General features: G+C 46.4%; 3 protein-coding genes and 1 long non-coding RNA gene across 4 annotated transcripts; 3 read left to right on the forward strand and 1 right to left on the reverse strand.

Annotated features, from left to right (window-relative positions):
- Positions 1 to 739: 739 nt before the first annotated feature.
- On the reverse strand, positions 740 to 5943 carry mcm3 (minichromosome maintenance complex component 3). Its single transcript, XM_057016922.1, has 17 exons — positions 5747 to 5943; positions 5354 to 5466; positions 4933 to 5141; positions 4714 to 4844; positions 4355 to 4593; positions 4159 to 4261; positions 3927 to 4080; positions 3709 to 3840; positions 3421 to 3629; positions 3158 to 3332; positions 2945 to 3071; positions 2735 to 2885; positions 2471 to 2611; positions 2276 to 2385; positions 2130 to 2203; positions 1456 to 1555; positions 740 to 1366 (listed from the first exon to the last, which is right to left on the reverse strand). Exons 1-17 carry the CDS (start codon positions 5819 to 5821, stop codon positions 1168 to 1170), a joined length of 2442 nt encoding a protein of 813 aa, XP_056872902.1. The 5' UTR covers positions 5822 to 5943; the 3' UTR covers positions 740 to 1167.
- Positions 5944 to 6737: 794 nt separating this feature from the next.
- Positions 6738 to 9443, forward strand: paqr8 (progestin and adipoQ receptor family member VIII). The gene is made up of 2 exons (XM_057017111.1): positions 6738 to 6899; positions 8044 to 9443. Exon 2 carries the CDS (start codon positions 8099 to 8101, stop codon positions 9170 to 9172), a length of 1074 nt encoding a protein of 357 aa, XP_056873091.1. The 5' UTR covers positions 6738 to 6899; positions 8044 to 8098; the 3' UTR covers positions 9173 to 9443.
- A 262-nt stretch (positions 9444 to 9705) lies between these two features.
- On the forward strand, positions 9706 to 10012 carry LOC130516214 (uncharacterized). Its single transcript, XR_008947388.1, has 2 exons — positions 9706 to 9862; positions 9905 to 10012. It is a non-coding gene; the product is annotated as an uncharacterized LOC130516214 (long non-coding RNA).
- An 8657-nt stretch (positions 10013 to 18669) lies between these two features.
- On the forward strand, positions 18670 to 25601 carry znf395b (zinc finger protein 395b). The gene is made up of 10 exons (XM_057016927.1): positions 18670 to 19004; positions 20982 to 21120; positions 21401 to 21498; positions 21578 to 21690; positions 22320 to 22519; positions 22602 to 22702; positions 23200 to 23518; positions 24241 to 24336; positions 24567 to 24673; positions 24759 to 25601. The coding sequence occupies exons 2-10, from the start codon at positions 20998 to 21000 to the stop codon at positions 24868 to 24870; spliced, it is 1269 nt and encodes a 422-aa protein (XP_056872907.1). The 5' UTR covers positions 18670 to 19004; positions 20982 to 20997; the 3' UTR covers positions 24871 to 25601.
- Positions 25602 to 26628: the final 1027 nt, after the last annotated feature.

Raw genomic sequence — 26628 nt, forward strand, 5'->3', positions numbered from 1 at the left:
AAACTGCAGATGCCGCTTCCTCCCGTAGCTCTGTCTCCCGACCGACTGGAGCCCAGATCTGCTGGTGACCCTGAGAAGATGCCGCAGATACCCATAAAAGTACAGTGATAGGCGTGCACATCTATACAGATGGCACCAAATTCATTTAGATATGCACAAGGCAGCAAAAAAGGGTGAGAAAATTAATGAATTGATTTAAACATGCCATTTTGAGCCAGGAGCGAAAGCTGAATCCATGTAGATGTTACACCAGATGCAAAGCTCCCTAATTTCGATAGACGCGTGAGCATGTGAAACTGTGACTGAATATACATACACCTACATATATATGCATGTAAAGTATAGAAGAGCAGTGTGAGCTTCACTGACTGACAGCTCTCTTTTATTAGGACGCTCCTGATGTTTATAGTCACATCCAACACAATTTCTTGGGTCATGGTGAGTCCATGACAACCTCATGGAATGTCGCATATTTTACCACCAAATACTCAGCTGTTCACTTATCAGTAAAATAGGTTTATATTTTGAATTGGACTTCACAAATGGGTGGAAATGTGTATATTTTTTAAGACTACAGATTTTCAGATACATACTTAGTATTTTACAAGCATGGTTGCTAGCTAAGATGCTATTCGGGCTTTAGGGCAGGATAATTCTTTGAATATGACCAAATAGAAATAATCCTGACACTTTTCTCATGACTGTCAGAGGTTACACTGCAGTAAATCCACTCGTGCCATTCCCAACAAGAATTACATTTATTTTTTGCTAACAACTACAGTCATTTAATATTCAAACATGTCAACTATGTACAAAGGCAAAAGTGGGCGGTGCTGCTGGTGAATCAACTTTTGCAAGAGTGAAACAATGCAGCACTGTCAGTGCTGCAAGAATGTGGGGAAGGCTGCAACCCTTCCTTCTCTCTAGGTGTGAATATACATGTTTGTTTGCACCAACAGTCTGCAAAAGAAAACAGTGATTACTGGAACCTATACGAGCGTATAAAAAAAAAAAATAGAAGGTTCGACTTTTTGCTTTGCCAAGTTACAACTGAATGGATGTTACGTCTGTGCTGCTTTTGATTGCAACATGACATGTATGTAAAGAGAAGAGCACGTGAATATGGCAGAAAAGAGAGTCCATCCTGTTCCTTTCAGCCGTCTGGGCTCAGATGAGGAAGATGATGTCATCCGACAGCATGACCTGGTTGTGGTCCTGCATGTGAGCCAGAGCATCTCGGACTTCTGCCTCGCTGAAGTGCTGCTCGCGGCCCTTGTTGATGTCATCCATCAGCGTCTTCATCTTCACAGACTGAGCGTGAGCAGACTGGAAGACCGCAAACAGTGATGACTTGAACTCCTTCAGCCTGGCGGAGGAAGAAGAGAATTTGTTTGTTTGGATTTCAGAAGAATCTGCAAGATTCATGAAATCCAGCACAACCACACCCACACCCACCTCTCCTCTGAAAGCGTAGCCCCATCAGCCTGGGATGTGGCATCCATAGCTTCCTCGCCATCCTTTCGCAATTTGGTTGGCTTTGATGTACCAGACTGAACTAAAACAAAAGTGAAAACTTGATTAAAACTTGTGAGAAAGACTTGTTTTGTGAGAAAGACTTGGAACCCGACTGGTTTCAGGTGTGTGACTGAAAAACGCAGCTCTCTGCTGCCCCCTGGTGGCCATCCTGATTTATAACACTGACAATATCAGTCATCTGACTTCAACCACTGCGCCAACCAACTGATTTTGCACAATTATTGCTAATGATTTCTCATTATCTTAGATTTTTGACAGCGTGATAATGTCTAATCTGAATTTACACCCCAATCCTTCAGATTGTTTGATGAGCTTGGGAAACCATTTCTTTGCCTGTTCCTGTCTCCTTTAGAACTTGTTTCATGCAAAACTATTGGAATTGTCATTTCAAGTCTGTCAGTAAGAATATTTCCTTCACATTTAAATGTTATTTTCAATCACATTTTTCCAGAGTTTCTAATGCATCCGGAGAAAGAAACTGACCATCCATCCACTTGCGGTGAAATGTAGGCTCAAACCTCTTGATTAGAAATGGATTCAGTCACTTTCTACCAGTGCATACTGCTGCGGATTTGTGGATTTTGAGTGCTTACTTTCAGGGACGTCCTGGTCTTCGCTGAAGTCATATGGGCTGAGGGGCTCACTGCCCTGAGAGCCAGTGTGCACCCTAGAGGACAGCTTGTGTCATTACAGCCAGATTCAGCATTTTCATTTTGCACAGATCATCAGAAACCCTCACCTCTTCCTTCCAGCTCTCTGCGAGCGCTGGGTGACCACCGCTTCCGCCTCCTCCTCCTCCGAGTCAGATTGCCTCTCCTTTCTAGAGCGTTTCTTCTCTTTCTCCAGAACCTGCAGAATGAGATCAGCTAGCGTCGCTCAACCTCATTGCGGATGTTTCAGGCAAAACTCAAGCATTCGTTGTTGCCCGTCTGACCTTTTTGAAGTAGGCGTACTGGACGAGCTCCACGGCCACCTCGGAGTCTTCCAGCTCCACAGCTTTGCTCATCCGGGCCTTGGCGTGCGCTGTGGAGAGACGGATCAAGGTCTCCAGAGTACGGGCGGTCACCGGAGAGGTCTGGCAGGATGAGAGGGAATACACAAGATTACACAGTCTGAGCGTTCCTCAATGTTCCCCACAGTTGGATACCAAACAGTTTGTAATATCATGATTGATTGATGGATTTTGACTCCAGCCTACCCTGGCGATATCAGTCCCCATCTGGTCTTGGCTCCGCAACCTTGAGTATTCTTCTGCGATGTGATTGGCCGCCTCCTCCGTCAGCACAGGGGTCACAGCCTTGGCGACATGAATGTACTTCCTCATGAACTCTTTGCTCACCGTCTTCTCCCTGGAACAGGAGTCGTTAGTCTTCCGGTTATGCAAAAAAGAACTTCTCTGCACCCTTACTTCTTCCTCCTGTTGCCATGCAGCAGGTTGTTGTGCTTCTCGTAGATCTGCAGCTCCTCCTGCTCTTCTGAAAAGCTGTCTGGGTTGTCTGTGGTCAGGACATCAACGGTCCCTCCCAAAGCCATCGCTGTCCAACATGAACGGGAACCCCATCAAAACTTCATCACAACATTTTGGAGTGGCCCAGAACACAGTTTGAGGACCCTGGTGTACCTGCTCCCTCCTGCTCCCGTGGGTCACGGTAACGGTGCATCCTCAACACGTGGTCCGAGATCTCACGGTCCTGCTCAGGATCCATCTGGTCCAGCACGATGAAGAGGAGGTCGAAACGTGACAACAGGGAATCCTGGAGGCCGATATTTTCCATGGGGGTTTTATACTGGTCATACTGGAACAAAACAAAAAGGAAAGAACCTTAGAACCACCGAGAGCCCCTGACGGATCCCAACAAAACGGATCCCAGTTTGAGCGCTCACCCTGCCGTAGACCGGGTTAGCAGCAGCCAGCACGGAGCAGCGGGCATTGAGGCGGGCGTGGATGCCAGCCTTGGCGATGGTGACGCGGCCCTGCTCCATCACCTCGTGAATGGCGGTGCGGTCCATGTCAGACATTTTGTCAAACTCGTCTATGCACACTACGCCACGGTCAGCCAGAACCATGGCGCCCGCTTCCAGCCGCCGCTCGCCTGGGAAGGGCAGATGAGCAAGAGTCAGGAAACGGGCGCATCCATGAATGTTGTACCTCCACAACGTGGTGGATCGTACCGGTCTCCTGGTCAGTGGTGACCGCTGCCGTCAGACCGACCCCAGACGAGCCCCTTCCTGTGGTGGGGATGGCCCGTGGCGCCGTGTGGAGAACGTACCGCAGCAGCTGAGACTTTGCTACCGACGGATCACCTGGTGAACATGCACGTGCGTTGAGAAACGACCCTGGGACCCGCTAAGGAATTACGGAAACACATAAACCAAATATCTGGCTGTACCGATGAGAAGGATGTTGATGTCTCCTCTGATGCGCGATCCGTTCTCCAGCACCTTCTCCACTCCACCCAGCAACAAGCAAAGGATGGCCTTCTTTATGTACTCGTGCCCATGGATACTGGGAGCCAGGGAGTGAGCCAGCTGCTCAAACACATCCTGAGGAACAGGAGAGACGTCTGAGCTAGGAAGCGTTTTCACCCAAACGAGTGTAGGAGCACAAGCGTGGGATCGTACTTTACTGCGAGTGAAGTTCCTGATTTTAGCAATATCACCCGCTGAGAAGGTCGGCGACATTTCTTTGTTCATCTGCTTGACGTTGCAGGCAATCATGATGGTCCTGGTTACAAAAGTTTAATCGAGTTTAAATATCAAAGCATAAAAAGCGACTGGGCGGCTCATGCACGCATCAAAAAGACATTTAATGGCTCACCTGAATGTACCTGAAGTGAATCCACCTTTCTTGCTGGGCAGGCAGCGGTATGTCCCGACAACCTGCACGCGGTCTCCAGGTTTGACCATGTCCACCAGGTCGTTGTCCAGGATGATGTCTACAGAGCGGGGCAGCTGGCCGGCTGGGGCCTTCTCTGGCATCTCCTGCACGGTGATGGTCTGGTGGTCCTTATAGATAGAGAGACCAAACTCTGTCTCCAAGGGGTTGTTCTCTTCATCCTGTTACAGAGACGTGGGAAGAATATTAATACTAAACCTCTACATTTGCCCTATTCATTACGGCACTCTTTGGAAAAGAAAAAATACAGGAGGCAATAATGCAAAGTTATTTGAAATGACCTTCGTAGGATAGATGGCACTTGAGGGGAAGGCATCCAGCGACGTCATGTCTGTGTATTTTCTTTCCATGGTCTTCTTCGTGGCCGGACAGTAATGGACGCTGCGCACCACTTTGGGGCGAACCAGCGAACCTACAGAGGAGGGCGGTCACGTTAGAACTGATATACCACCATTTAAACGTCTTAAATTGCCTCCAGAGGTCACATTAAAATAACGTACACTTGGTGATGATCCCCTCAACACACACCATGTTGCCCAGCAAGCGAGAGGTCAGCGTGCGAGGCGTTACGTGTTTGGAGCCAAAGCTCCCCTCCAAGCCCACATAAAACTCTTCATGTTGTTTGGCGTAAGTGGCGTCCACCGAGGCCACAAGGTCCTTAAGGGCTCGCTGGAACGCAATCAACTCTTGAAAGGCAGTGTTCATAAGCCTGATGGATAAAAGAGAGTTAATTGGTGACCACCACCAGATGATACCCCAATTTTCCTCACATAACACAAACTGCAAGGTTTTTCCAATCACTTTCAATATTTGAGTACAATTATGTTGTCAGAATTACATTTGAAATCACATGCATGAAGATTTTCATCATTCTTGAGCAACTCTCACAGTGAGTCCATGTTGGCACAAAGGCTCTCTTACTTTGCAGCGCGGCCCTCGTTGCGTCTCCTCAAATCGTTGATGTTGACGATCAGTCGAGCTTTGTTTTCGCTGATCATGTTCCGGATCTTGTTCTGGTAAATCCCCTGGTCTTGCTGCGGAAATCGGACAGAGCATTGGTACCGTTTAGTTTTAGCGGTTTAACGTCATTCATGAATGGATCTCAAAGGCTTCATGAATGGATCCCAAGGGCGAAACAGACTCAAAAACGGCGATATAATGGACTTAAATTAGATTTTATCAATGTGGTAAGAATTCAGAGCATCACAACCTGAATTAAATTTGACTACAAACAACGTTCCGGTAAAGAAAATAATGAAATATGTTACAGCTTTTATTATGACCGCATGGGCACAAAAGTGTGAACCCACTTACATCATCGTCCAGAAAGTCAAGATAGTCCCTTTGAGCCTCTCTCATCTCGTGGTCATCCACCATGTCGGTCGCCATGATTGCCGTTTATTTATTTGTAAAATGTAAAATGATTAAATCGGAGCTCGGTAGTCACTTCTTGGCTGCCGTCAGGTCCTCTGAGAGGATTTCGCGCCACCGCGTGTCCCGCCCAAGAATATCGTAGCTCATGATTGGCTAATGTACACAATTCATTTTCCTGTTCCGGCGGATGGCCCCGCCCAGTCAGAGAAGTCGCGCGAAAGTAAAGCAGGAAAAGGCGGGTTAGAACAGGAAACGGGCTGACGTCGCGCTGTCACGTGATTTAGATTTTCGTCATATATTTAACCATATTTCGAAGAGTGTTTAAAATCTGAATTCACCACAATTATGGTCAAATTCTATTGGCAAATGTTTCACTTAAATGTCAGTTTACATTTTTTTACAAAGTAGAATATTTAATATAAATGATACATAGCCATTTGTCAGCTATATACAGAACTTTTATGCATTTTGTTAACCTTTCAGGCTATTTGTTTAGAGTTTGTATTTATTTGGTTTTCGTTCCTCTGATCGCGGTGGACAACACGCTTCAAAACACGCAGCTTTTACTTTGAAGGCTGCCGGATAATAAAGGATTTTATGAACGAACAAGCACTCGCGTTTGTTTGTAACATTCTAATCTTTCAAACGTTTGCTTTGTTGATTTAACTGTTACTTTTCTTTCTGTTGGCAAATTTCATCCTGCTGCTTATTGAGGAAACACTATTTGAAAAGGAAAAATCTCAAAGCTCGCGGTTGTAACTGTTTCATTGAAAATACTCTATTGATTTCTTAATTCGAACACAGAGATTTCAGCAGTTTTTCTTTTAGGACAGATTAAGATTAATGTAATATTGTGGCGATGATAATCTAAATGTATGGGTTTAGAAACTTTCAAAGGTATGTTGTGGGCGTTCCCGGACAGCGTGGCCCCGCCCTCCGCCCCCGCCTCACTTCTGCAGCCTCTGAAGCACCTTTCAATCTCAATATGTGTTAGTTTCCAGCTCAGACCACAAGTTTATATACTTTATATAGATCTATTCTGATTTATTCTGTAACACCGGAAGAACAACAGGTGTTCTGTGGATCACAGCAGGTAAGATGATGTCTATCAAAAGTGGGATTTTTATGAGACTTTTAAAGGGTTTTAATCGGTGCTTTTGTGATGCAAATAGTTGGATCGCAGTTCAGTTTCGGCGTTGGCAAGTCTAGAGTTCCTCGAAGTTAAGTTGTCAAGACAGAAATCCAGACATTCGCCTTTTTCGGACCCTTCCTAGGGTTTGGAATAAAGTAGTTTTAGATCTAATGAGTTATTTCGTGGGAAATTGTGGCGTTTGTATGAAATCCACTGCGGTTGAAAAGTTAAGAAGGTATTTTTTTTAGGAGAGACGGGTGAGTGAAGGGTGGAGGCGCACCCTTGACTGGAGACACATGAGATGTTTCACAGGGGTGGTAGTTATGGCTCTATCTGCTCATTTACTGGGTTTACCTGCCAAGAGAATCTTATAGGTACGACAACATACCTTAAATGGGAGTTTGGGAGAACATAGAGAGCATTTTGCATAATTTCCAAGAACAGATCATGTCGGAAAGGGAATTGAGAATTAGGTTGAGCTGCCAAATGTGAGAATTAACCAAAGAATTCCTTATGTGTGCCTGAGTTTACGTTATAACCGTCCCCCCTCTTGTTATAATGGTTGGATTCGAGTCAGGATAAACTGCAATTGTAAAGTTTAAAAACAAAATAAACCTTCTTCTAGATTTTATATATTTTTGATTCATTCTTATTTAGAATATGTAATATGATATTTAGTACTGTGATTTTGCAAATCTCAGATTCAGAATTTGAGATTTTTTGCATCTTTCAATAATTACACAACATCATGGAGAGGACTAAATGAGGGGTGGTTCATGGTTCATGTTATTTTCTCTATGCATTATTGATTTACTGTCCTATAGAGAGGAGGAATATCCCAAAATACCTGAACCTCTCAGGGCAGATTTTTGAATGTCTGTTGGTTATGAAGTGAAGTCTTTGTACATGTATATATGTATGTTTTTGTGAGTTTTCTATACCAGTATGGATGTTCTAGTCATGTCATGAAAAGATTTTCTTCTTTTTTTCTTCTTGTTTTGAATTGAAGACTCATAATGCAGACCAGGTTTGTCTTCTGAGGCTTCTGAGGTCAATGCTCACTTTGAATAAAATGCTAACTGGTTGTCTCCCATGGTGTGTCCAGCCCTAGAGATCCGTCCGCTGCCTCTGCTGCTCTGCCTCCTTCGCCTCGGCCAATCATGTCTACAGCCATTCTGCAGCGTCTCAGCACTTTGACTCTGAGCATCAAGCACGTCAACCGCCTGCTCCGCATCTCAGACTACATGCCTTTCTCCATCCCTTCACCCAGTCCAACAGTCGGCGTCTCCCAAGTTCCCACTCTGTTCCAAGAGCCCTACATCCTGACGGGCTATCGCCCCACCGGGCAGGACTGGTCCTGCTACCTCTTCACCCTTTTCCAGAGACACAATGAGTGCCTGAATGTGTGGACTCACCTTCTGGCTGCCCCCATACTGCTGATCCATTGGTGGGCCAAAGTAGAAGCCCTGGGGTTTACCCTGAACGCAGCTTCTCTGCCTCTCTATCTCTTTTTAGTGTCTTCCCTCACTTATATGTTCTTCAGCGTGGTGGCTCACCTTTTACACTCTCACTGTGAACATTCCCACTACATCGTTTTCTTCCTGGACTATGTGGGCGTCGCTGTTTATCAGTACGGTTGCTCTCTCGGACATTATTTCTACTCATCAGAAGCAGCCTGGAGAGAGAGCATTGTTGGCTTGTTGTTTCTCCCGGGTGCTGCCCTCTTAGGATGGCTGTCCTGCCTCGGCTGCTGTATCTCTAAGTTCAGATACCAGCGACCATACCCCTGGCAGCGAAAGATCTGTCAGCTGATTCCTACCTCTGCAGCCTACCTGCTCGATATCAGCCCGGTAGTCCATCGCCTGTTCACCGTCTCCTGGAGCCAGGAGCCCTCATTGCCCTTCCATGCACTCCAGATTGCCTGTTTTCTGCTGTCCGCTTTCTTCTTCTCCTGCCCCATCCCTGAGCGCTTCTTCCCAGGCCAGTGCGATTTTGTGGGTCAAGGTCACCAGATATTCCACGTGCTCTTATCCCTGTGTACGATATTCCAGCTGGAGGCTCTGTTTCAGGACTACGCCCGGCGCAGGGATACAATGGTGGAGGTATTCGGAGAAGGACGGCTGTGGTGGGCTTGTGTTGGCCTCCCGCTCTTGTTTCTGGGCTGCTTGATAACAGCACTCCTCACAATGAAGCACGTAAAAAATAATCTAACAACTACAAAGAAGGACAAATAAGTGGTGTGAATGTGACAAAAACATAAGGGTGTCTTTCCTGTCAGAACCTGTATTTATACAAGAATCCATTTGTATCTATGGGAAGAAACTCTACTGAAGTTTGTGAACATTAAAACATGTCATAGTTTGGTGTGTGGCGTATGGCTGAGTTTACATTTTCCTGTCCGCCCATGCAAATGCTGCTGATAGCAGAGCCTGTTTTTAAGAATGCTGATGCTGGGGTGAACTTTGTAACCATTGCTGCTGCAGAAATAAAGTAGTATGTAAAGTCTTTTCAGACTGCTGCTTCTCAGGTTGTATATTTGACGGTGGCATGGGGCTGAAAAGGCTCCCTGAGGTGGGTGTAAAAGCAACGGCGTGTTGTGAGGACAAACGGGCAGATAGTGGGATTTGGCAAAACAAAGAGGCTTTTTGAGGCAGGGGCAGAAGTTGGCAGAACAGTCCTCATGCATGGCTAAAGTCCACTGGCAACAATGGTGTGTGTGTGTGTGTGTGTGTGTGTGTGTGTGCGTGTGTGTGTGTGTGTGTGGTGTGTGTGTGTGTGTGTGTGTGTATTTTCTAAGTTGGAGCCAAAATACCCATTTCACTTTGCCTGGCTCTTACAACTTCAACGGTATGTTTAAATGGTAAGACTTGGCTATAAGGTTCAGGTTAGCGTAAGTAAGTGTGTGTGTGTGTGTGTGTGTGTGTGTGTGTGTGTGTGTGTGTGTGTGTGTGTGTGTGTGTATTGAGGTATAGTAGTCGACACAGTGGGAACCCAGCAGGAAGGTTCTGCTTCAGTTCTGTCCATGTACCTGTGTGGGTTTTCTCTGGTTCCCTCTCACACAACAAACACATGCACGTGATTGGAGGCTAAGGTGTGAGTGAATAGGGTGTCTGACCTGTTCAGTAGGTATTTCTATGCTGCCGTCAGCTTCCCTGAAACAGCTTCCCTGTCACCCTCATTTAGAATCGGCAGCAGTTCAGATCAAATGCTTTAGGTTTAAAAGCGCTAATAAAGCTTTTTCCCCATCAAATAGAAATTGACTATGTGCCTTTTATAGGATGTCCACTCTCCTGGGGACACAAAATGTGCAAAATTATACTCGAATGTGAAATAGACAAAGGTGTCAGTGTATTCAAAATCTTATATTTATCATGATGAAAGTGGCCATTAGGATATCCTTCTACCAAGTGATGTTCAGTTTTCCCAACCAATGGGGAAAAAACAGTACATGCGGTCAGAAGGTTATTTATCCCATGGGAAATTACTTTTCCACACACTTTTTTCAAATATAAATGATGAATTTGATGGTTCGAATCCTTTTAAACAGCCAGACACAAACATTGCCTTGTCAAATATTCATATTTGCTCATTTGTATCCAAATTAAGCAACAAAAATAGACCGCCAACAGTTTTTTATTTTGAACCACACTAGGACAAAAGCACAAATGAGACTGGACGTCAGACAAATCTTGGAACTAATCAGGATGGAGGTGTGTGTGACCTTAGCTGGGGTGATCTCACAATGCTTCTGTCCAATAACTCTGACTGTAGGAGCACCTTGGATCAAACATGTAGCTGTCATGTTTTACGCCACCCTCCTACACCCAGCAGGTGTCCTGTAGTCTGGCATTTCCGGTATTTCCGGTATTTCCTAGGTGCATTTTTTTAGTCTAACCAGTCTTCCAGTACCTACAGGAGTAAATGATGTTATCTGAGTTGTCAAGTGTTCGAGCGCAGCGCTTAAGCCCGACGTTTCCTTTAACGCACTTCAGGAGCGAAAAGATTATGTCACTTATTATGACATTATGGCAGCAAAGACTTTGTTGTGCTAAAGAGTGTGTATGAGGAAATTGTTCTTAACATGAAAGGCTCAGATCATTATGGAAAATTCTGAATGTTTCTCATCATCAGAATCACACTGAGGGCTGTTATGAGAGCCATTTGTTGGATTTCTGGCCCCTGAAGGGTGCGTGCATGCCCATGTGTAGTTGAGATTCTGATCCACAAATTCCTCCAATGGTGCTGCCTCAATGCAGGAACGTGTTTTACGTGTTTCTGTGTCGAGATGAGCAGGTTTGGTCCTGAGAGGGGTAAATGTGAGCGCAGACACACCGAATGGGTGTGAGCAGTCTAATCATTTAAGCCATTATTTAAAAAAATGTGCATATAATGTATAGATTTTCTGTAATTTCTAGTATTCATCACCCAAATTTATTGTTCAAATGGTTTTGTAACGTTGACTTGATTTCCAGTGAAGGGATCCTGACCCTTGCTGAAGCCTGCCACCAGGGGACAGTCTTGATGTTTTGGGAAGATCCATTTTGTGATGGCAGCTTTGGTCTGTCGGAGTCCAAGGCCCGCATGGGCTCCCTCTCTGCCCCCCCTCCACACACTGGGCTATTTATATCCACTCTGATCTGGGTCCAAACCCAGTTCTGCATTAGAACAATGATCCTTGTTTCCAAAAGACGCCCTTGTGATTATGACTTCATTAGTTTCAGCCAGCTCTTGGTACAGAGATCAAGAAGCAGCATCCATTCACTGGCTTCACAGCAGGCTTTGCTCCTGGGATTTACTGGCTAGACTTAGGAGAATTACAAAATGATTACTCTTTTCAGACTTGTGCTTATAACTAGATCAAATCTTTAGGAAATACGCATCAAAGGTTTCAATCCTCGTCTCAGACAGGGGGCGTCGTTACGGTGGGGAAACATCCCAGTTTCATTTGACTTGGACGAACCACGATGATGTCATGCGCAGCACGGCCACAGGGGGGCGCTACAAGAGTTGGAGTTGACTCGGGCCCGTCGCACCATCAAATACAACAATCCTTTTTTTCCCCCTTCCTGTCAGATAATAAGAGGTCAGTATTTTCGAACCAAAATGACACTTGTGGAAGCTGCGCATATGTCAGCTGTCAAGGTGGCCCTGTGTGGATGTCATGAAGTGATGAGGGCAAACACAATGAGCTGCTTGTGGGCTTGTACCAGCAGCACCTCCTCTAGCCGAGGCACCTCCCTGCTGCCAGCTACATAAAGCAAAGGCAGCTGAATGACTGACACAAGCTTCAAGCGCAGCCACGGCCAGGTCAAGCAAGCAACGTAAGTAGAACATCTAGAATTCGAGCTGCTGTGTTGTACTGCCAGATGTTGTAGTCTAGAAAACGGCTTAAGCTCAAACAGGAGGGACAGAGACGTGAGGAGGAAAAGCTTTTGTGGCTCATCAACAACTTTCACTGTTTTTGTTTTTTTTTACCCCAGCACTAGAGGAAAATGGCTCCAGTTGGGATGGTTAGCATGACGGGTTGGTTCACCGCCCCAGAGGTGGGCATCATCTCCCTCATCGTCTTCCTCATACTCAGCATTACCCTCGTTGCCCTTTGCAATGGCTGTAAAAGGTGAGTTTTAGCTTCCTCGCTTATCCCCTGAAGAGCAGCTGCTGCCATTTACCCCCTTTCACAGATCTGTAGGCGGTTCCATGACAACAGACTTGCAGGACTTAAACCACCATGTACGACTTTATCAGCACAATAGGGACTTGTTAAACCTGATGGACAGTGTTTGATCGAGGGCGTTTCCTGTTTGATGGTTTCATCCAAGCACAGGCGTAATCAGTCACCTGAGGTTCAAGGCAGACGGGCCAGCTTTGGATTCTATCCCTGGTTGTCATAATGAGGCCTTTGTGTGCATGGGTGTGTTAAACGCATGCAGAAATTACTCATACACATCTGGACCTGTGCGCCTGTTGCACACCCTTCACGGCTGCGACACACAGGTGGACTGAAACTATGGACTTATGATCTGATTCTTCACATTCCAGAACTCTCAAAGAATGTAACTGGAACAATAGCAACAGACGGAAGTCAAACCTTTGAGGGAGCACCATGATTACATGACTGCCGCCAATCCAGCAATAAATCCAGCGATTGAAACTTGAGACTGCCACGTTGACCCAAGTCAGCAAATATGGGCAGGACAGATTCTTTATTCTGGATTACAAAGACATTTGTTTGTTGATGGTGTGTTCCCTCTCTGGGTTTCCACCTGAAATCTTGCCCAGCCAGCGTTCAGGCTTTGTATGACTGTCTGACGCTGAAAAGTCGTGACCATGACCTGAGAGGAGTCCCTGAAGAACAACTGAGCAATCATCCAGCAGGGCTTTGTTTGATGTGTGTCACTCAGTTATCACCCCTGCTGGGAAATGGGAAAATCAAAGACGCACATTTAAAACATAATCCAAATACTAGTTTGTATTCTAAAACGACTTGCAGATACAAATTAAATAAATTGATGACCGTGAACTGGCTACATGTAACTTGGGAAGTCCTCGTGGTTTGATACAGTCAGGTCAAACAGGGCAAATCCAAATCATTTACTGAGCTTAATCTTTAAGAGTTTGATCCAGAAACACTCAAAAGTGATAAAGAGAAGTAAATTGAGAGTGTTTCCTGGGTGTGACTCATCATTCCTGCCTTGTCATCCACAGGAGCAGCGGCAACGCCTATGATGTGAACAGCGCTACGGTAAGAGCTGGCTAACTGCTAACAACATTAATACGTCACCCGGGCGGATCACCTTGACACCGGAATGCTGGTTGCAGTTTCACAGATAATCAGCTTTCAATGAGGAGGAATAAGCATGTAATTATTGGCTGTCAGCAGAAGGCCGGGGGAGATGTTGGCCTCCTTGGGCTCCAGCCACTCCTTGGGCCCCAGCCAGCGAAACCATATCAGGTTTTGTTCTGGGCGTGTCAAACAGGGCCGTAGCCTTGTGGCCGCAGCCTCTTTTCCATCAACAGTTCTGGGAATTACCAGGAAATTGTCGTCCATCCACTTCTTGGAGCTTCTCCTCTTTTGCTAAACTATTCAGCCCAGTGTGATGAGGCCCCCTACAAGTTCCTTTTATTCCAGAGAAACTGTGGGATTGGGGGAAGGTTTGCCTTCAGGTCGTTTTGCTGGGATTTTTTAGAAATGTGGAAAAGAGGCGGCCGTTTATTTTAGAAATCAGCTGGACTAAATGTCCAGAGGAGAGTGATGATTGGACTGATAGTACCAAGTGTTACAAGTCATCCACAGCACAGGCCCGAACAGGGAGAAAGCTTGAAGCATCCTGTGGTTTTGAGAAGGATTAGGCTTTATTAATGGCGGCGGTAGGCCCGACGATCCTCAGAAAATCAACAAGCAATATCGATGTTACTGTCAGACTCGAGCAACAGGTCTCTGTTGTGTTTGTGGCATCTGTGAAATGTTTGATGCCTCTCAGAGACTTGACAAGTGTGACCGGGCCAGAGCCCCTGGATTTGAATGGCTGCTGTTCCTCTGTTGAAGCTGATGTTCACCCGGAACCTCTGAAGAGCCGTAGCCTTATTGTCCATGTGCCTCTGTCTTTTTTGCTGCCAGACTGACGGGGGAGCGGGAGCTAACGGGACAGCCGGCACAAAGTCGGGAGTCACCAGTAGGTTTTCTGTAATGCGCCAACTTGTCCCGCCAAATGTGGGAATTTCTCTGACATTCCCTTTTTTCCAGATCCAGACTTTGTAACCTGGAGGAACCACGCGGACATGCCTCCTAGCACGCTAGACAGAGCACGCGCGGTGACCAACTGATGAGCCAGGCTTGGTGCATCACCAAGGCTACAGTCACCAACTAGAAGCAGGACTCCACCCCCACTTGAACAGAACAGACACCTGACATTCCGAACAGATAAGCAGGAAGAGGAGCTGTATGGAGGAAGGCTGAGCTGATCTGCTCTCACTTATCTGCATATGGAACAACCTTTTCTTTCTTTCTTTCCCCTTTTCACGCCTGAATTTATCTGGCGAGAAACATTTGTCTAAAGACTGTTTACCCACCACCCGTCACCATGTCACCATTTGGGGGGGGGGTTATTTGTGCAGAAACTGCAATTTTAATGCTTCTCTACTGTCACCATCTGCAGAGGATTTTCTACTCACGGGTTTGTGGTTCAAGTTATGAAACACAGAAAGTCCAGCAAGTTCACATTAAAATGCATGTGATATATGAAATGAAGGAGTTGTTAGAAATGAGACAATTTGCACATACAAATGACCCTTTTACCTAAAGATTATTCCTAACATGATGTTAGTTCAATGCAAAACCACAAATCTGTCATCTCTCTTTGCTGTAAGAATCATAGAAGATGATTATTTCATGTTGAAAGTGTATAAAACCCCTTCTAGTCACTAGTCAAAGGAAAAAATAAACCTTTAAGTTTTACTCTTGCCATCATTGTTAGTAACATACAACTCCCGACAACAGCTAGTGTTAGTGATCCAACATGCATGGGACTGTGGTCATGTTTATGTAAAAGGTTTTGTGGAATACACTTTGGTAGTTTGATAAGGGGTATTTTAAATCAAGTTCAATTGTCAGTGCCAAGTCAAAGCACTCACATTAGTGTCACATTAAGCTGTTAGTTTAGCAGCTTTCAGGTCTTTTAGCTAGGTTGTAGCCTTTGTTCTAACTTCAGCTAACTTGTTAGCTTTAGCTTCATATTTATGAGAGATTAAAGATCAGTTTTCTAACTATGCTCATGCTTGCCAAACATTTTTTCAGCCGTTTTTATTCCTGTTAGCTTTAATTTTCCTTGACCTATCAATGCCTTCCACCTTATCAAAGTAATGAAGTGACTGTTTTTGTCCCCTTTTTAAAGTGAAAGTCTCAAAAATATGCCAACTGAACAGAATTCTGGGTAAAAGGGATTGGAAATCGTGGAATGAATGTGAAAAACAGCAACACCACTGAAACGGCTGCCCCAAAAAGGCACCCATTATGTGAGATTACATGTGTGAAAGTGTCTTTAAAAGTTGTCACCTGTGTTGAGCCTGTGCTCTGAATATGTAATAAATGAGGATACAATGGGTTTGGTCAGTACACAACAGCAACTGTAATAATATTAATAATGAACTGACTCTTGGAACACACCTGTAGACCTGTCAAAAGCCATCTTTCTTTTCCGGATCAGGATGAAATGGGAGTGCCCCGCAAGCACGACAGGAATCAAGCCCTCGAAGTCGGGTGGAGCTCACACCTCTGATGTGGGTGACACTCTGTCCTCTGCGGTCTGACTGAAACACTCCCAGGTGAGAGCATCTCTCTCTGTCGCTACAGGCGCTGCAGGTATGGTATCGTATATGTGGAGTTTTTGGAATCCATGTGCTGTGAGTAGTCTGTTAGCATCCGCTCAGGTTTCCCCAGCATACCTCCATCAGAGCAGGTATGTTGGGGTGTGGTTAGATCCTGGAAAGTACTGAGCAATGAGGCTTTTAATGAGCGCTTGCGTCAAAACCTGTGTTGCTCACTTTTACTTATAGGTTGTGCTCAGTGTAGCCAGGCTTCTTTACGACGCACATTAGTCTAACCGGAGTCCAGGGTGTGGCGGACCCGTCGTTGTATATCACTCTGACAACACACACCCACACAAGAGACCCACACAGAGGACAGCCATGAATGTTAAAGGCTCGCTCTGGAATGATTCGTGATGACTGAAGTGACGGGTGGCGTCCTGTTGGAGTGGAAAGTGGCCCAGCCTGATGGGGTGGGGCAGAGATTAGCACTAATGTGACACACTTACAAAAACACCAGCGCAGTTGAAGAATGCTCTCTGTGCACTAACAAGCAACAGGAAGTTCTTTGTTATGTTACGATGCATTCAAGTAATGACATCCTGAGGGAGGACTATTGTCAACACACACATACACACACACTCACTGGGGAAATATCATGGGCTCTTGCTGTCTTTAAAGGAGAAGGTCTTAAAAGGTTTTATTTCCTCTGTAGGGGCTGTGTTTGAATGATGATTTGGGAATGATTACACAGGATTAACGAGGTGTAAACACAGTAAATCTACACACAGTGACTATTAAATGTGCTGCAATCCTCATCAGCCAGGCAAAAGTCAGCATCCGGCCCAGCAAAAGGGTGAGTTTATCGGTGTTGGCGGGGTGGCTACAACTGGCACTGGCAGATATGTTTGCAGGGGGTTGTGCGTCTCTGAACCACAAGCACCGTGTAACACCTTCACGGCCCTCCTGTCCTCCTGCTGTCATCGCCTGAACACCCATTCATCAAATGTTCTGCCCTGTTTGTTGAACTCTGCGTGCTGGAGCAGTTAATCCAGGCCTCTTTGTGTCTCTGCACCTGGAAGCCTCTGAAGAAACTTGTGGAAATGATGAACGCAGCTCTCAGGAGCGGCCAGGACCCAGACCTCATGGGCTTAGACTCCACAACACGTCAGGAGGTGATATGTCACACATGCACACACACCAGACGATCTATCATTTTCAGTGGGAGGAAACCAGAATGTAAAGAAAGAGTACGTGAAGGCATGGAGAGAATGCGGAAACTCTCACATGTAAACAGTTACAATAGAACCCAGAACCTTCTGGTTATGAGGCGGCTGTGCTCAACACTGCATTGCTGCTCCTCCACATGAGTTCATGAGTTCAGCAGCAACAGTTGACCTCCATGCAGTTTAGATACAGCCTAGGGTATGAGCAGCGTGTGCATACTGCTCTCTCTTCTATTTCCTTTCTGTTGAAATGATTTTTTTCTTGCATTTTTTCTTCCAATCCATCCATCCATCCATCCATCCATCCATCCATCCATCCATCCATCCATCCATCCATCATACATACATTTATGATGTAAAATGTGTACTTGTGACTCATCCAGGGATGTAATCGACCACCGCTCCCACACTAGAGGGCGCTGTTTCTCCTGGGTCTGCCCCAAAGGCGTACGTGATGACGTCACTTGATGATACACTTTCATTACCTGCACTAAACTTTTAAAATTACACGGACGGACGGACGGACGGACGGACGGACGGACAGACAGACAGACAGACAGACAGATAGATAGCTTTGTCTGTGATATAAATCTCTCTAAGCCCTGTGATCATTTGCCAGCAGGCCTGTGGATCTTACAGGGCTCATTAATGAGCACCAGGGGCAGTTGTGTGGGACAGGGACGCCACCAGATTGGGACTAGGATTGGATCCTCTGGCTGTGTCAGTGCGCAGAGCCTCAAATCCCTACTGACTGGATGTCTGGTGGAAAGGGTGCAGACAGCCGACACTAATCCAGTCTCTCTCTGTCTTCTCTCTCTCACCCACCCACCCACCACACACACACACACACACACACACACACTCACATCCATCCTGAGTGAATTCATCCTGTGATGTTGGGGGTGGATGTGCACAGCTGCGTGATGTCAGCGCTTTTACTTGCAGTAGATAATCAACGTTATCATTTATCTGCCGTCTTTTTAAATCTAAACAACCAAACCAGTGGTCTGACTGTAACAGCGCAACGCAACACACACCTGTCCTGCACACCTGTGTTTCATTACAACTATGGACAAATATGGTTCATGATCTTCCCGTGTGTCGTAGTTTTGGGCAAAATAAAGCGACTCGTTCCGTGAGTGCGAACTTGGAAGCGCAGTTAATGCGCTGCCATCTTTTCTCTAATTCTGGGAGTCTAAACGTGCGCAAACCTTTCATGCACATTTGCCAGAGGAGTCTCAGAGGATGCGCCCGGACAGTCAGGGTGCTACTCTGGTAACCTCTCACCTACATCATCATCCCTGCGCACGGCACGGCGCGGCGCGGCGCGGCGCGGCTCAGGTCTCTGCCGCTCCGTCCAGCTGTCACCGCCCGCATTGGCTCACGGAGCAGCAGCACGTAGGCGCGTATCTGACCGACCAACCCCCCTCTCCTCCCCCGCTGCACTGAGGAGCCGGTTATCGGCGGGACAGCAGACGCGCACTGACGGCCCGCTGCTTGAGCGGCTCCTACGAGACGGGACAGGCCAGAGGAGCGAGTAAGTGCGGCTATAACGACCTCGTGTTCCGTCTGACGGCTGGGATTTTGAGTTGCAGCGAACGCAGGAAAATGTTTTCTTTCAGCTGGGAGCTGTGGGGGGACTGGAGGAGGAGGGGGCCCCTGCATGTCTCAAGCTGCGTTGCCGGGTGGAGATCGCAGCTGTAGTCGAAGGATGATGAACTACCCTTTTTTTTTTTATCAATGTTTAGGCATAAATGCCCGTGAAGACTTAGTCAGCAGAATTTGTGAGATCAATGGGGTTTTTTTTAAAGCTCCGCCGTCGTGTGTAACTTTACATGGCGTCAGCAGCCTCCATACGCTGCCTGTCTGGGGCTTTCAAAACGCCATTTAACTCTCCAAACCTCTCGTTTAGTCAGCTGAATTGCCTTTAAAATGAGAGAAAGCGCAAGAAGGAAATGGCGTTGGTCACTTTCAGTCGCATTTCTGCACATTTCGGGGACACGTTGGTGCTGCATTCGGTGGGATTTGCGGTACTGTTGGGGGTTTGGGTTTGTTTTGGTGTCTGTTTTAGCGGATTTGCAGCCGTTGGGCCTACTTCTCCGTCCAGCTCAGTCCCTCCCGGTGAAACTCGTGTCCGAACACGTTGTCAGAGAGGGGGTGTGTGTCTGGAAAGCGGATTCCAACCAATCGGCGTCGGCCCTCCGCCTCCACGACGGACACGGCGCCACTTGTTTACTACCGACGCTGCTCGCTGATTGGTCGGTCCTGTTGCGTTCAATAGTTCGGACAATAGTCGGATAATACACTTTCCGATGAAATCATCGTCATTGTAACATACTTGGTTAAAAATGAAACTAAATTATTATTTACTTATATTCTACATCTAAGTGGCTTTGTTTTAGTAACAATTAAAGATCTGATCTATTAATAATTTGTAACATAAGTTTAATAAATCTTCACATAGTCTATACAACCCTAGAATAGCTCCATAATGCTAAAGATGCTAATCTATTTATAAAAGATGAGGTGCTCTTAAAGTGTAAATTGTGTTTTTTGAGCAACGGATGGCAAGAATATTTAGTGACGTCATTCGTTTAGGAAAAGCCTTCCCAGGAGGTGGGGGTAAGAAAACAGGTTGTTTCGAATTCCCCAGCTAATATTGGTTTTATTTATGCATTTGTTTACAGTAGTTTGAGTTTCGTTCTTCTTGGATTATCAGAATTGAAACGGCCATAATATTGAAACACCGGATTTTTTGGGGCAAGAGGAATGTAAATTTTCCATTATTCCCGTGTGCTTTGAATGCAACATTGCCCCCATTTTACCACTATGGGCTGCGAGGCTGCTGTGTGTAAACACACACACACACAAACACACACACACACACACGTCAGATTACGGCTTCAGGCAGGTTTACTTGCAGAGGAGATAAAAATGTAAAGCAAAAAAAGTCCTATGAAAAGTCATTCAGCTGCAGCAGTGTGTTGTTTTTCTTCCAATATTCCTTTAATCATTTTCATTACTTGTAATAATCACTCAGGGTGCTGTGTTTTTGCTCTGAGGTGCCTAAAGAGATGGAACATGGGTGCATGAGCCAGCTCTGAGCAGTCTGGAAAATTGTCCTCCCTTCAGCACAGTTCAGCACGATTATTCAGCACAGAAAGTAAAATATTGATCGCTTCTTGGCACACCCTCCCGAACCCTCGTCTGTTCAAAATATCAGCCTTATAAACGCTCCGATTTGGGACGAATGCCCTTCTATAAAAGTGATCAGTACGTATATGGAAAGTAATTAACTTTTGGAGGTTAGAGTTTCATTTGACCCGTAAGATCTGGGAAACAAAACAAAAATTTACGCCTGAAATGGCTTCATTCATTGGTGACAACACAGTAGATGCCTCCACTACCGGCCACTTTGGAAACCCTCAAAGTTCCCTGAAAGGTTCCCTGCATGGTTCCCCATGATGGTGCTGAATTGCTGACATTGACCCCACCCTTGCTGTCTCATCTCCAGGGTGTCCCCTCACATCATGGCAGCTATACAACCTGGACGTAGGGCTGGACCAGGGTGCAGCGATTTGCCTGTCCACCCACTGGGCCCAGAGGCTTGCGTCTCCATGACAACAGTTGGCCCCGACAGGCAGCAGACTCAGGTGAGTGTGGTGACAGCAAAAAGTTCCTGTTCAGCAGGCCTTCGTCTTTCATTGGACGTGACTTCTTCAGCTGCTCAGATTGATTAGGACGTCTGTCCCCACTGGTAAAAACAATAAATTGTCCCATCAGAAATGGGCGACTACATCTTTTTCACTCAGTCAAACCACAGGCAAGACACTGCAAGAAGTATCCTGTCCTGTCCTGTTTCCTGTCCTGTTTCTTGTCCTGTAAAGGGTTATGGTAGGACACAGCTCATTGTTTCCTGTCTTTTGTGTGCAGGTGTTTGGACAGACCACAGTCCAGGCCCAGAAAGTGTTTGTGGGCCCGTCAGAGCGAGGCTGGAGCAGCGCTGCTGCTAGCAGGGAGCCTCCATACAGGTAAAGAACAGGACCCTTACCCACAGTTGCCTTGATGTTTCCCTCCATTCTGAAGGACACTTGTTTGTGTTACGTCCAGTTTTCGCAGCCCAGAATCAGTGGAGATGGATGAGATCATGGCAGCCATGGTGCTGACCAGTCTGTCTTGCAGTCCTGTTGTCCAGAGCCCTCCACAAGCTGATCCTGGACCAGGTCTGCCTCACCTTCATTTCTGGGTCATTTACACAGAACAAAGTGAATCATTTTGTCCTGTAACTTCTTCCTGTTCCTTAGATTAGCAGTCATTATTAAAGCGATGCTTTTGTGCTGGATATTTTGAGCAACGCTTCAATGCATTAGCAGGAGGAAAACAGCAATGCAAAGATCACGCTGTGCATTCCTGGACTCCTAAACAAAACCTGCAAACCTTGAGTGGAGCCCAGGACGCATTCACAATGTTAAAACAGTTCAGCTTTTATTCGTCTCTTCATCCACCCCTCAACACAGCTAACAGTAGCCGCTATTAGCTTTTGGTAGCATTAAACCATGGGTGGCTTCAGCATCTAAAAAGGAAGATTGTGTTTAAACACAACCATAGATAAATAAAATTATGTTTTAAAACTTGGAACCTTGTAAAACTTGTAATGGAAATAATGAAATGTAATATTAATAAAAGTAGTGGCTGGAATAATTGTAGAAATAGCTTCACTACAAGCTAAATATAACTATAAATGTTCATTACAATTAAGAGCACTGTGAAAAGAGCTGAATAAATAGCCTCAGCCCAGTAAATAGAGTCCCTGATCTCCCACACAAGTCTTGAGTCTCAGTGTTTTCCCCAGCTGGCTCCTCTTCGCCGGCCGACATGGAGTGTGGCGGCGGCGAGCTGTCTGACAGCGGCAGCAGCGGCTACTGGAGTTGGGACCACGGCAACGTGAGCCCGGCTCCCTCGCCATCTGTCACCGAGGTGGACAGCAGTCCCGACGAAGGCCTGCATATGGAGCTGGAGCAAGGAGACGAGCGTACTGCCAAAAAGCCAAAAGTAGGCCAACAAGTCCTGCGTTGTGTTTCACTCCGGGCCCAGCTGACTCCTGCTTCACCCGCACCACCTTCTGTCCCCCCAGAGCTCGTTCAGAGGGGTGTACAAGTGTCTGTGGCCCAGCTGTGGGAAGGTGCTGACCTCTTCAGTCGGAATAAAGCGGCACATCCGCGTTCTCCATCTGGGGTGAGTTGGAACCGCTCACGCTCCCTTTTTGGATTTTTGTCTTAGGACTTCCACAATTGATGTGGAAGAAGTCCAAAAGCAGCATCAAATCACAGTCTGTTCATGGCTTTTTAGTGAAAAGATGCGATATAGCACACACTGGTGCCTCCAGTAGAGGCTTTTCTGATGGTATTTGCAGCAAGTCCTCCACCGTGAGAACTCAGGCGGTTCCAACACCTTTAATGGCACTTCCTCTTTCCTAAGACTAAAGGTTTGATTAAATGCTTAACACCAGGCTGAAGTGAGCTTCTGTAGATGCACGGATGCTGTGAAAGCTGTGTGTGGATCATCTGGCGTGTAAAGCACCAGGAGTGTGAAGCACTGTAGCCCTCTGGGAGATTTTAGAGCTGGAAAAAGGACATAAAAATATCAAGATGGAGGAAAAAGACACATTTGGGAGTTGATGATTCGAGAAGGCTGCATCCGTTGATGAGTCCTTGTTTCCCCCACCGTGGCAGCAGCGGGTGGGACCAGTCTCAGAGGGAGGAGGACTTCTACTACACTAAGATCTCCGGCGAGGCGGTGGACACCAGCTCGGTGCAGACTCCTCCTGCTCCTCCTGCTCCTGCTCCTCCTCAGCCGGCTCAGGGCCAGGTCTCGCCGTCCCGCCTCGGCTTGACCTCCTGCGGCTCTCTTCCAGCTCCTGGGCTCCACATCCCTCCCGCTCACAGGCCCAGGTCCAACTCCAGCTCGGGCCTCTGCCTGAGCCGGCCAAGCCCACTCAGCCAGTCGGCCCCCAGCAGCTTCTGGCAGATCCACTCGGAGCATCTCTATCAGGTAAACAGCAGGAGGAGAAAACTCCATCTGAATATAGTTTCTGAGTGCTGAGAGGAAACGCCGTTGCTTGTTGTGCTTGAATTATTGAAGGTCAGACTAGATTTTAGTGGCTCGCCTGTGTGGGTGTTACCGAGACGGGCGCAGGCCTCCGGATAACAGTCATTTCTCCTCCGTTGTTACGCCGGGGACCATTTTGTTGTGCTGAGAGGAGCAAATTTGAAATTTCAAGCCACAAGAAAGATGATTAAACACAGGCGGAGGTGAGCCGGCGAGCGCCGGGTTTGTTTATGCGTCACAGAGCAGCACATTTTACCAGTGACCACCCCCCCGACACTGGGAGGGTCATTTGAACACCCAGCATTCACAGCCAGGCGGTCTGACAGGGGCTGTGTGGCGGAAGGCCCCAGCGGGGACAGGAAGTGAGAAGAAGGCGGCACCAGTACATTGACTTCACCTGCGCTCATCTCTCTGTTAGCCCTCTCTTGCCGGCTCTCCTTCCAGATCCCCACCCCAGGTTCATGATTTAACCACATGTGCGGTTTCACCTTTGCTCTCTCCTGGGATTTACTGATAGCACTGGGATTTGGATTGTTCAGGTCCAACCCAAGTGAATGGTGATGGTTCGAATTAGCTGCTTTTATAGCATCAGCTGTAAAAACAGGGTGAGGTTTGTTTGAGTGCTGCACAGGGCTGATCGCTGGTCTTGTCTCTGCTCGTTTCAGGCCTGCAATCCCGTCCAGGTATCTGTAGCAACCAGAGGCCCCAGTTGCCAAAGTTGGACCCTGTCCACCTCCGTCTCTGGTCCCGCTAACACCGCGGTGGGTTCTACTTCCATAGCACAGGTTTAACCATCAGGGGGCGCCCACAAAAGCATTTGTTGGACTTTTCCTGCTCAAGGGCTCCGATTGTTACTGGGAATGGTAGAGGGGAATCTTGGAAGTGTGTGAATTGTGATTCACCTGTAGATGCCTTCATTATTGAAAGCCTCAGCTGCATGGATGGAAGCCTGATGGTACCGAATGCTCATTTGATACCCTTCTGTCTTCAGGTGGCGAAACCCCGGTGCCGGTCCGTCAGTGTTGGTGAACAGTGGCTTCAACAGAACCGGCTCCAGCCGATGAGTGTGTCGCCCTCCCGCACCCATTGCTCCTTCAGGTGAGACGTCGGCCGCCTCTGGCCTTGGTGTTCAGTGGGCTTTTCTCACCCCTCCTCTCTCGTCTCCACGCTGTTCGGTGGACAGGAAGGGCCGTGGCGAGGCCAAGAAATGCCGTAAAGTCTATGGCGTGGAGCGCAAGGACCAGTGGTGCACCGCCTGCCGCTGGAAGAAAGCCTGCCAGCGCTTCCCTGACTAAAGCGAGCGGGCGCCAGACCAAACCGCGGATGGATGAATGAGTGTAAAAGACTTTTATCACGGAGAGGATAGAAATCAGGGCGCGGGAGCCATACACAGCCGTTGTTTTTCCTGTGTGTTTTGTTTTATTCAAACCTGTTTTTTCCCTTTGCTAAAGCAACGCCAACGGACTTTTCTGTATCTTTGTAATTTGATCCTGAAGCCTGAAGCCGCCGTGGTGCTCAGTGTGGGCCGACGTTGACCATGTGACGTGGTAAACCTACAATACTCTCTGTTCCAAAGCTGATCGTGCTGCCCTGTTGCGCCACTATAGTAGCCTGACTGTCCTCTCTATTCCAGGTCCCCCCCCCCCAGTGGTGATACAGTGGTTGATGATGTACATTATATTGTGTGCGTTGAGTTGTGTACAAGTATTTTATACCATTTTTTTTAATCGTCTCTTTCTGCCCACGTACTTTGGGGCATGTCGTTATTTTTCAATTTTCATGTTTTTTGGCACTTTGTCGGAAACTGAACTCACAAAAATAAGCTAGACTCGGTGAACTCAGCCAAGTTCCGATGTCCTCCCTGTCCCCGTGTCAACGTGCAGCCAGTGTTAATGGTTCGAACCGTCAAGGGCGGAGTCACGAGCGTGGGATTAGAATTAGAGGAGTGAGATTGTAAGAGCAATAATATTGGGAAAAAGTCTTAAATTTACTGTCAAACACAAATTAAAAAGCACTTCAATCTGAATGTCTTGTTAATTTTAGTTGTTTTGACTGAAACTGCACTGTCTTCCGTGGTCCGATTAAGTCGATCACACTTTCTAATCTGATTACACCGCGTGAACAGATTTCAAATTGCGTTTCATTTTCTCCTTCTTTGGCATGACAGTCCACAAGGGAAATAATAAACTACTTTATTGTTTTTGCTCGATACACGGTTTGCATGAAGACTCAAGAACAATGGAGTCATGGCAGAAATGTGGCTCCACGTGTACACTGACCCCATAAATGTCTTTTTTTTTTTTTTTTTACTTATTTGAATGGACACTCTCACTATAGGCACTCACATACCCCCTCGCCACGCACACAGCTTTACACTTTACAGGCGGTGCAGAAGGCTAAATGTCAAACGTGATGGCACAACATCCGTTTTTAGCTAACCAAGCAGAAACATCTGGCTCTGGTCCTGGTATCACTCTCCAGCTGACGTGCAGAGTGTCTCTTCTGGCTGCTCTAATGTGCAACATTAAAGACAGAGCCATTGAGACACCTCCTGCTTGACGCTTCGACGAAGCACATTTATTTCCTACTGGTATGTGAAAATTATTTTAAATTCAATAAATTCTTCTAAATTATTGTAATTGATTGTTAGTAACAATGCAAATAAATACACGGAGCATCGGGAAACCTTTGGTAGAAACCTACTTTCAGCCTTTAGAAAAAAAATATAACGATTAGAAAATTTTAAACAATGAAATATTATAAAAAGGGAAACTTAAGGTGTTATAAGGCTGATGAAAACGAATATTAAAAACAACTAATAATTAATTATTAATAGCTTTCATATTCCACACAAAGGGGGTTCCATAGTCTCTAAGAATTGATTTTTGTGTTTCTGTAGGAATCGCACCTCAGTGAAGTTAGCTGTTCCTTATGTGGCCACTAGAGGGCACTAGTGCCACACTAACCGGAGGTCCTGTAAGCCTCAACACGACCTCGGTTTATATAGTCAAAATTTGATCTGATTAATGAGGAAAAGCACTTTTTTGTATGCA

Source organism: Takifugu flavidus, chromosome 19, assembly GCF_003711565.1.
Source record: "Takifugu flavidus isolate HTHZ2018 chromosome 19, ASM371156v2, whole genome shotgun sequence".
NCBI classification, from domain to species: Eukaryota; Metazoa; Chordata; class Actinopteri; order Tetraodontiformes; family Tetraodontidae; genus Takifugu; species Takifugu flavidus.